General features: G+C 44.4%; 1 protein-coding gene across 2 annotated transcripts in view; it reads right to left on the reverse strand.

Moving 5' to 3' along the window:
* BTBD18 (BTB domain containing 18) overlaps positions 1 to 9,395 on the reverse strand; it is an 18,685-nt gene extending 9,290 nt beyond the window's left edge. For both annotated transcript variants that reach the window (XM_027776729.1, XM_027776728.1), the window contains exon 1: positions 9,271 to 9,395. In XM_027776729.1, coding sequence (XP_027632530.1) covers positions 9,271 to 9,394 — 124 coding nt within the window. In that variant the 5' untranslated portion in view covers position 9,395. The remainder of the gene's footprint in view (positions 1 to 9,270) is intronic.
* Between the last annotated feature and the right edge of the window lie 828 nt (positions 9,396 to 10,223).

The raw sequence follows: 10,223 nt of genomic DNA on the forward strand, positions 1-10,223 counted from the left end.
GTGACTGCAGAATCTTGGCCTTTTTTTTTTTTTTTTGGGGGGGGGGAGAGGTCTTTGCCATAGGGTGTGTGTGCTTGCTAGACAGACAGAGACAGAGAGACAGAAAACGAGAAATCACCCCCCAGGGGGGATGGCCACGCCGCAAACCCTTCTCCTCCATTCTCCTCTTGGGATCTTGGGCATGCACGCACACGCTGCCAGTATGAATTTCAAGCCACCAGGTCCGGGACGTGAACCGTGGTGGACTACATGGGAGACCAGCGACATAGCCATTATGCTAACTGCTGGTCCCTTATTATTCATTTGTTTTAAACTGTCAGGAGACAGCCAGGTGGTGTTGTGATTAAGGCAGCAGGATCCCACGTGGCTATCTCTGCAGTTTAAGACCCAGACCCGGTGGCTTGAAAAACTCATGTGCACGTGTGCCCAAAACCCAGAGAAGAAAATGGAGGAGAAGGGAACCAGCAGTTGGCATAATGGCTGTTGCTGGACTCCCATGTAGTCAACTGTAGTTCGAGTCCCGGTCCCGGTGGCTTAAACTCATGCTGGGTGAGTGTGCGTGCATGCATGCCCAAAATCCTAAGAGGAGAATGGAGGAGAAGGGATTGTGGTGAGGCCATACCCCGTGGAGGGTGATTTCTTGCTTTCTATCTCTCTGTCTCTGTCTTTCTGGTGAGTGCACTCACCCTATAGCAAAAACCTCTCCAAAAAAAAAGGGAAGAGAAGGGATTGTGGCATGGTTATCCCCCCCACCCACAAGGGGAGGGTGATTTCTCACTTTCCTTCTCTATTGCTGTTTCTCTTCAGCAAGCACATGTGCCTTATAGCAAAAACTTTAAAAAAAAGTCACAGGGTGCATATGCTCAACAGAGAGAGACAGAGAAAGAGGAGAAAAGAGGGAGAAGGTGAAAGCACATCCTTAATGGAATGTAGCCACATCATAATCCTGTCTCCTCCATTTTTCTGTCCTGTTGGGATTTTAGGTATGCAGTGTACACATGTCCAGTGTGTTTTTCAAGATTCTGGGACTAAGTTTTGAACTATAGTTGGCCACACAAGCGTCCCTTGACCACTGGGCTAAGGGGCTGACCCAAAATAGACTATGCCTTTAACCATTTCAGTAAGTTTAACACATTCACTTCAATAGCTTCTACATTTTTCTCTATTCTCTGTATCTTTTTTTTTTAATTGCCAGAGGGTGCATATGCTCATGGGAAGGGAAACTGAGAAAGCACCCCACATGGGGAATGTTCACCCCCACAAATCCTTTCTCCATTTCTCCTTTCAGGATTTTGAGCATGCATACACCTGTGCCCAGCATGTTTTTCAAGGCACCAGATCCAAGATTCTAGCCACAGTTGGTCATTTGGGATCTAGCTGCCTTAACCATTAACTATGGGTTGCCCCATTTTTCTCTGTTCTCAGTATCTTAGTTCAGGACACCATTCCCTCTCTTTTGGATTAAAAACAGCCTCCTAGGGGCTGGCAGGTGGCATGGTGGTTAAGAGCACTGGACTCCCATCCCACATGGTCAACCACGGTTTGATTCCCAGATCTGACCACTTGATTTCTCACCTTCTCTCTCTCTGGTCAAATAAAAATAAATAAATAAATAAAGTTTAAAAAATAAAACAAAAATAAAAGCCTCCTAGGGCAAGTAGGTGGTATGCTGGCTGAGCTCTGGATTCCCATGTGCCTGACTGCAGTTCAAGTCATGGACCTGGCAGCTCTCTGAAAGAGCGTCTCTCTCTCTCTCTCTTCTCTTTCTCTCATGAACACACATGCCCTATAGCAAATGAGAAATAATAATGATGATGATGGATAAAAATAAATAGATAATTTAAAAAAACCCACAGCCTTCTATCTGGGCTCAGTAACTATCCAGTGATTTTTATGCAGCATGAGTTTTATTTATAAGGGAGGTATTTAATAACGGCCTCCTGCTTAAAACTGTTCAATACTTCATAGTGACCTGCTTCATTTACATGACACCTCAGACCTAACATGACTGCTAATTACTCCAGCCATATCTAGTCAATATAACTTTAATTTTTTTTCGCAAGATGCTAAAGGACACATGCACTCGCTGGAGAGATAGAGAGACAGAAAGTGAGAAATCATCCCTTGGGGGAGATGGCCATGCTGCAATTTCTTCTCCTCCACTCTCCTCTTGGGGTTTTAGGCATGCATGCACATGCACCTGGCGTGAATTTTAAGCCACCAGGTCCGGGACTCAGATTGTGGTTGACTATGTGGTTTCAGTATAATGGTTTTCTTCTTCTTCTTCTTCTTCTTTTTTTTTTTTTTAAAGTTTTTTGCCATAGGGTTCATGTGCTCACCAGAGAGAAACAGAGGAAAGTGATAAATCACCCCTCAGGGGTGATGGCCATGTTGCAATTCCTTCTCCATTCTTCTCTCAACATTTTGGGTGTGCACGTGTATGAGCTCTGTGTGATTTTCAAGCTGCCAGGTCCATGACTTGAACTGCAGTTGGCTATGTGGGAGACCAGGGCCTTAACTACCATGCCAACTGCTGGCCCTGGTCAGTCTGTTTACAGGCTCTGTTCCAGCTCTAATGAAACATTTACAACCCCCTGCTAATATTCTGAACCTCTGTATATGTTTCTCTCTCTCCCTGGAAAAAATTTTTCCCTACTTCCTCCTACTCCTCTACATATGCCTAGGACTCCAAGCACAGAGTTGGCCATGTGGGATTAACCAACATGCCACCTACTGGCCCTCCAGCACATGCACTCACTGAAGAGAGAGAGACAGAGAAAGTGAAAGGGAAAGTAAGAAATCACCCCTGCCCCCAGGAGGATGACTATGCCATAATCCCTTCTCCATTCTCTTCCCAGGATCTTGGGCTAGGTCCAGGACTTGAACCATAGTCAGCCATGTGAGAGCCCAGCCACTGAACTACCACGCCACCTGCTGACTTCACATCATTATTTTTTAATTTGATCAGGGACAGAGAGAGAGAGGTAAAGTGAAAAAGCAGACCTCCAGGATGAGACCAGCAGTTGGCGTAATTGCTGTGTAACTGGACTCCCATGCAGTCCACAGTGGTTCGAGTCCCAGACCCTGTGGCTTAAACTCACAATGGGTGCGTGTGCATGCGTGCCCAAGATACCGAGAGGAGAATAGAGGAGAAGGGGTTGCAGCGTGGCCATCCTCCCTGGGGGGTGCTTTCTTGCTTTCTTTCTGGCAAGCACATGTGCCCTATAACAAAAAACCTCCCCCCACCCCACCCCCCCCCAAAAAAAAAGCAAACCTCCAGGTCCAGGTCTCAAACTCTGGTCAGCCATGTGGGAGCCACCATGTCACCCATTGGCCCCTCCGATTGTATTTTCAATATACTGCACAGTTACTTGAATGCACTAGTTATTTGAATGTCTTTCCTTACATGATTTCTTTAAGAGAGGAAACTTATATATACCATATACCCAGACTATCAGTGTTTAACATATAAGAGGCTACTGGTACTTTTTAAAATTATTATTTTGAATTAAAGAATGAATCTTCTGGGGACCAGCAGGTGGCATAATGATTACGTCATTGGACTCTCAAATGGCCAATCATGGTTCAAGTCCTGGACCTGGCGCCATAAAACTTAAAACACGCTGGGCATGTGTGTGCCTGAGTCCAAAATCCCAAGAGGAGAATGGAGGAGAAGAGATTTCAGCATGGTCATCCCCCCATGGGATGGACTTCTTGCTTTCTGTCTGTCTCTCTCTCTGTCTCTCCAGTGAGTGCATGAACCCTATAGCAAAAATCTCAATTAAAAATTAAAATTTGGGATAGGCCCTTATAGCACAGTGGTTAGGTGCTGTGTAGGAGAACATACATGGATCTCATGTGACTGACACATGGCTCTAGCAGCTTGAAAAGCATGTGTGCACTCGCCCAGATGCTGATGGAAGGAGAAATGGAGGAAAGGGGATTGTGGCATGACTGGGCTCCATGGGGGTACTTTAACTCTCTGGTGTCCACAAGTGCCTTCTGGCTTTAAAAAAAAAAAGTGGGGGCCAGGAGGTAGCATAGTGGTTAAGGCACTGGACTCCCAAATGGTCGACCACAGTTCAAGTCCTGGACCCAGTGGTTTGAAAGTTATACTGGGTATGTGTGCGTGCATGACCACAATGCCCAGAGAAGAATGGAGAAGGAACTGCAGTGTGGCCAACCCCACTGGGGACTGATTTCTCATTTTTTCTCTCTCCATCTCTCTGTCTGTCCAGCGAATGTGCTGTCCTAAAGACAACAATAATAATAATAATAATAATTGGGCCAGCCAGTGGTGTGGTGAAGGTGGCTAGATTCCACATAGCTGACTATATGGTTGAAGTCCCAGACCTGGTGGCTTGAAACATACATAAGGTGTGTGTGCATGCAATGCCCCAAATCCTGAGAGGAGAACAAAGGAGAAGGGACTATGGCATGACCATCCCTCTCTTGGGGGTACTTTCTCATGTTCTCTCGCTTTCTCTGGTGAGTGGACATGCCCTATAGCAAATTTTTAAAAAAATTAAGAATGAATGTTGGGTTGGCTCTGTGTCTAGTGGTAGGGAGCCAGATGTTGACAGCAGTTCCAATCCTGACCCTGGTAGCTTGAAAAACACAGTGGAGGTCCAGCCAGTGTTGTGGTGATGAAGGCATCTGGATCCCATGTGGCTGACTCTGTGATTCAAGTCCTGGACAGAGGGTCTTGAAAAACATGCTATTTACATATGCACGTATACCCAAAATCCTAGGAGGAGAATGAAGGAGGAGATACTGTGGAATGGGCATCCTCCCTAAGATGTGCTTTCTCACTCCCTCCACCCATGAGCACACATGCCATATAGAAAAATTTTTATCTATCTATCTATCTATCTATTTATATTTATCTTTTTTGTTGTAGGGTGTGTGCACTTGCTGGAGACAGAGAGAGAGAGAGAGTGAGGAGGGACCAACAGTTGGCATAATGGCTATGTCACTGACTCCCACGTAGTTGACCAAAGTTTGAGTCCCAGACCCAGTGGCTTAAACTCACGTCAGGCGTGTGTGCATGCATACCCAAGATCCCAAGAGGAGAATGGAGGAGAAGGGATTGTGGCATGGCCTTCCCTCCTGGGGGATGATTTCTTGCTTTTTGTCTCTCTGTCTTTTTGGCAAGTGCATGTGCCCTATAACAAGAGGATGACCATACTTCAATCCCTTCTCCTCTAGTTTCCTCCCAGGATTTTGGGCATGCACACATGAGCTTGGCATGAGTTTCAAGCCGCTAGGTCTGGGACTTGAACCATGCTAAACCATGTAGGAGTCTAGATCCTTAATCATCATGCCACTTGCTGGCCCTGTCATATACCAGTGTCATATGTCCAATGACATAATCATTACACCACCTAGTAATCCCTTTTTGTTTAACTTTTTTTTTTTTTAAGAGAGATTTTTACTGGAGGGTGCATGTGTCTGCTGGAGAGACAGAGAGGCAGGAGAGAAATCACCCCCCAAGGGAGATGGCCACACTGCAATCCCTTTTCCTCTATTCTCTCAGGATTGTAGGCATGCAAGTACACGTGCCTGGCATGAGTTTAAGCTGCTGGGTCTAGGACTCAAACCATGGTCAACTATGTGGGAGTCCAATGACATAACCATTATGCCATCTGCTGGTCCCTTAATTTTTTTGGAGAGAGTTTAAGCTACTGGGTTCAGGACTCAAACCACAGTCAACTACATGGGACTCCAGTGACATAACCATTATGGCATGTGCTGGTCCACAGCCCCTTAACTTTTATTAAGAAAAAAATAATTCCACACTACAAGGTCCTACTTCTGCAATCTGCCCCTTGTTCCAGCTAGCCTAGATCATGGGCGCTCACATCCCTGGGGTATTTAGGTACATGGGCCTCTGGATGCAAATTGGCAACCTGCACATTTAGGTCTGCCTTGCAGAGTGTCGTTTTTTTTATCATTTTGCCACTGTCCAATCTATATCTATCACTGCCATCCTCCTTATATTTATATGTATTTTTTTTTAAGAGAGATTTTTGCTATAGGGCTCATGTGCTCACCGGAGAGACAGACAGAAAACAAGAAATCACTCCACCCAGGGGGTATGGACACGCTGCAGTCCCCTCTCTTCCATTCTCTCAGAATCCTGGATATGCATACACACCTGCCCTGCTTGAGTTTCATACTACCAGGTTGGGACTCTAACTGTGGTCAGCCACGTCAAAGTCCAGTGACATAACCATTATGCCATTTGTTGATCTTAACCCATCCTTTTAAAAAAAGAGTTTATTACTTTCTAAAGAGAGAAAAGAGAGGAAGACAGGTACCTGACAGGATCTCATCACCACGTTGCAATCTTTCCCCCAGTCTCCCAGCCAGCTAGGATTACAGGCACATGAGCGTGCGTTGCATTTTCAAGTTGACGTGGCCTCTTATATAACTCTAAGATCACAGAGTGGCCCCCTGCTGCTTGCATCATTGTACCTGGGCCTCATAATCCTGTTTTCTTAATTAATGAAGGAACAGTCCCAGTGAGATGAAGTTACTAGCCCATTTGGTATGTATGTGTATATGTATATATGTATATTTTATTTATTCCTTTATTTATGCTTTTTTTTTTTGAGAGGTTTTTGCCAGAGGGCGTGTGAGTTCACCAGACAGACAGAGAGAGACAGAGAGACAGAAAGCGAGAAATCACCCCCTGGGGGGATGACCACACCGCAATCCCTTCTCCTCCATTCTCCTCTTGGGATCTTGGGTACGCACGCACATGTGCCCACTGTGTTTTAAGCCATCAGGTCCGGGATGCGAACCGCGGTCGACTACGTGGGAGTCCAGCGACATAGCCATTATGCTAACTGCTGGTCCCCTTTATTTATTCTTTGAGAAAAAATTTTGCTATAGGGCTCATGTGCTCACTGGACAAGCAGACACAGAGAGGTAGAGAGACAGAAAGTAAGAAATCACCCACCAGACAGGGGGACCAGCAGGTGATGTAGTGGTTAAGGTGCTGGACACTCCCACACGGCCAACCGCGGTTTGAGTCCCAGACCTGGTGTCTTGCTTTCTCACTTTCTCTCTCTCTCTTGTCAAATTAAAATAAATGAATAAATAAATAAAATTAAATAAATAATAATAAAAAAAAGAAATCACCCACCAGGGGGGATGGCCATGCTATATGATCCCTTCTCCATTTGCCGCTTGGGATTTTGGGCATGCACACACACGCACCTGGTGTGAGTTTAAGCTGCTGGGTCTGGGACTTGAACTGCAGTCGACTATGTGGGAGTCCAGCAATGTAATCACTATGCCACCTGCTGGTCCCTACTTATTTTTTTTAGAGAAATTTTTGTCATATGGCACATGTGCTTGCCAGAGCGACAGAAGGCGACAAATCACCCCTCTGGAGGAATGGCTATACAGCCATCCCTTCTTCTCCATTCTCTTCTCAGGATTTTGGGCATGAATGCACATGTGACAGCATGTTTTAAGCCACCAGGTTCGGGACTCAAACCGCAGCTGATTGCAAACTCTGCAAGAATCATTCTTTTTTTATTTTTTTAATAGGTTTTAGCCTTAGGACATGTGCACTCCCCTGGAGGAGAGAGCCAGAGAGCCAGAGCAAGAGAGAGAGAGATAGTGAGAGAGAAAGTGAGTTAATCCCAGGGGGGATGGCCATGCCGCAATTCCTTCTCCTCCATTCTCCTCTTGGGATCTTGGGCACGCATGCACATGTGCCCGGAGTGAGTTTAAGCTGCTGGGACCGGGATTCGAACTGCAGTCAACCACATAGGAGTCCAGCAACATAGCCATTATGTCAACTGCTGGCCCCTGGTATTTAGTTATTAAGTGAGAATGCTAGGCTTAAATCCAGGGCCTATGACTTCTAATTTTGAGCCTTTTACATTTCCTTTTCATGTTCTTTTTTCTTTCCTTTTTTTTTTTTTTTTAAATTTTTTGAGTTTTTTGCCTTAGTGCAAAGACAGTAAGAGGGAAAATGAGAAATCACTCCCCAGGGGGGATGAATATGCCACAATCCCTTCTCCATTCTCCTCTCAGGACCTTGGGCATGCATGCATACGCACCCTACCCTACGCCCCTGGTGTGAGTTTCAAGCTAAAGGTCTGGGTTGGGCTGTGGTCAAATAGTGGTTGGCTATGTAGGAGTCCAGCAATATAACAGCTGTAGTATCTTCTGGGCCTGATTTTTTTTTTTTTAATTTAAAAACTGGGACATTGATGTAACATTTTCAGTATGAAGTGGAATAAACTATATATATATTTTTTTCTTTTTTTTTTTGAGAGTTTTTTGCTATAGGGCGCGTGCGCTCGCCAGACAGACAGAGAGACAGAGAGAGACAGAGAGACAGAAAGCGAGAAATCACCCCCCCAGGGGGGATGGTCACGCCACAATCCCTTCTCCTCCATTCTCCTCTCGGGATTTTGGGCATGCACGCACACGCACCCGGCGTGAGTTTAAGCCACCGGGTCCGGGACTCGAACTGCGGTCGACTACGTGGGAGTCCAGCGACATAGCCATTATGCTAACTGCTGGTCCCTAAACTATATATTTTAAAAGAATTATTTATTCAATTCAAAAAAATAATTATTTATTCAATTTTGTTGTTATCATTATTTAATTTGATTAGAAAGAGAGAAAGGGAAAGTGAGAAAGTAAACTGCCAGGTCTGGGACTTGAACCATGGTTGGTCACACCATTTGCTGGCTCCAAGTTGTACGTTTTTAGTTCTTTTTTTTTTTTTTTTTAAGAATTATTTATTTAATTTTCTTTAATCATTTATTTATTTTAAGTTGACCAGAGAGAGATACACAGAAAAAGAGAGAGAGAGAAAAAGTGAGAAAGCAAGCTACCAGGTCCAGCTCGAACTGTGGTCGGCCATGTGGGAGTGTCCAGCACCTTAACTACCATGCCACATGCTAGTCTCTGTATGTTTTTAGTTCTAACACCCAGCAATGAAGTTACCAATTTGAAGATAAGAAAAAACTTACGAAATCCTATAAAAAACTTACAAACTTAGAAAAACTTACAGAACAAAATTTTCACTTACAAAACTTTACAATCAGTTTCATTTTTGGGAAAAAACAAGCTAAGTCACAAATTCACTCTTAACAGTAATTAAGCTAGAAATAGTTCTTTGCCAAAAGGTTTACAGTATCTACGGTGATATTTTCTTGATTTTGTTCTTTGTCCCCTGGCCTTACACTTATTTTACCTTATTCTATGGAGTTTTCAGTTGAGTTCCCGCCAATCTCTTACCTTCTGCCTGCAGAAGGACATCACAGAACACCCCACTCTGCTGCTGGTGATGAAGCTGCAGGAAAGCCAACCGGAGAAACCGGGGGTTCCTGTACAGGATTTTGGGACTGGCAGGAGAGCACATATTGTGGTTTCTTAACAAACTTTCTAGGTTTTCACAGATCAGATTCCTGTAGGTGAGATAATACATTTCAGAAGTATGGTTATACCTAATTTGTTTTTGGCTTTGAAAGGGTAAGGACTGTTTTTAAAAAAATAATTTTTAAAAATTTATCTATGTAAATTTGACCAGAGAGGGACACAGCAAGAGAGAGACAAAAAGTTGCCAGGTCTGGGACGCAAACCACAGTCAGCCATGTGGAACTCCAGCACTCTTAACCACCACACCACCTGCTGGCCCCTGATAAGGAAATTTTTGAAAGAGATGATAGGGCGAGTTGAGGAAACAAAAGCCCAGAGTTGTGCCAAAGGTATCTAATAAAAAATATCATCACAGTGATTACATGCAGGAGCTTAGAGATTAACCTAGGTTTGAATTCTAGCTCTATTACTTGCTAGATTGACTATATAATCTCTGTGACCTACCTCTAAGTTTTACTTTTCTTATCCACGAAATGGGAATGATCACAGTACTTACTTTAGAAAGCTGTTTTAAAGATCAAATGAATCAGAACCAGCAGATGGCATAATGACTATGTCGCTGGACTCTCATGTAGTCAACTGCAGTTTGAGTCCCGGACCTGGTGGCTTAAACTCACACTGGGCATGTGTGTGTGTGTGTGCCCAAGATCCCAAGAGGAGAATGGAGGAGAAAGGATTGTGGTGTGGCCACCCCCTGAGGAGGGGGTGATTTCTTGCTTTCTGTCTCTGTCTTTCTGGCGGGCGCACATGCCCTATAGCAAAAACCTCTCAAAAAAAAAAAAAAGATACAATAAATCAAAGCAGATAAAATT

This window comes from Tupaia chinensis, unplaced genomic scaffold, assembly GCF_000334495.1.
Source record: "Tupaia chinensis unplaced genomic scaffold, TupChi_1.0 Scaffold000709_1, whole genome shotgun sequence".
Taxonomy (NCBI): domain Eukaryota; kingdom Metazoa; phylum Chordata; class Mammalia; order Scandentia; family Tupaiidae; genus Tupaia; species Tupaia belangeri.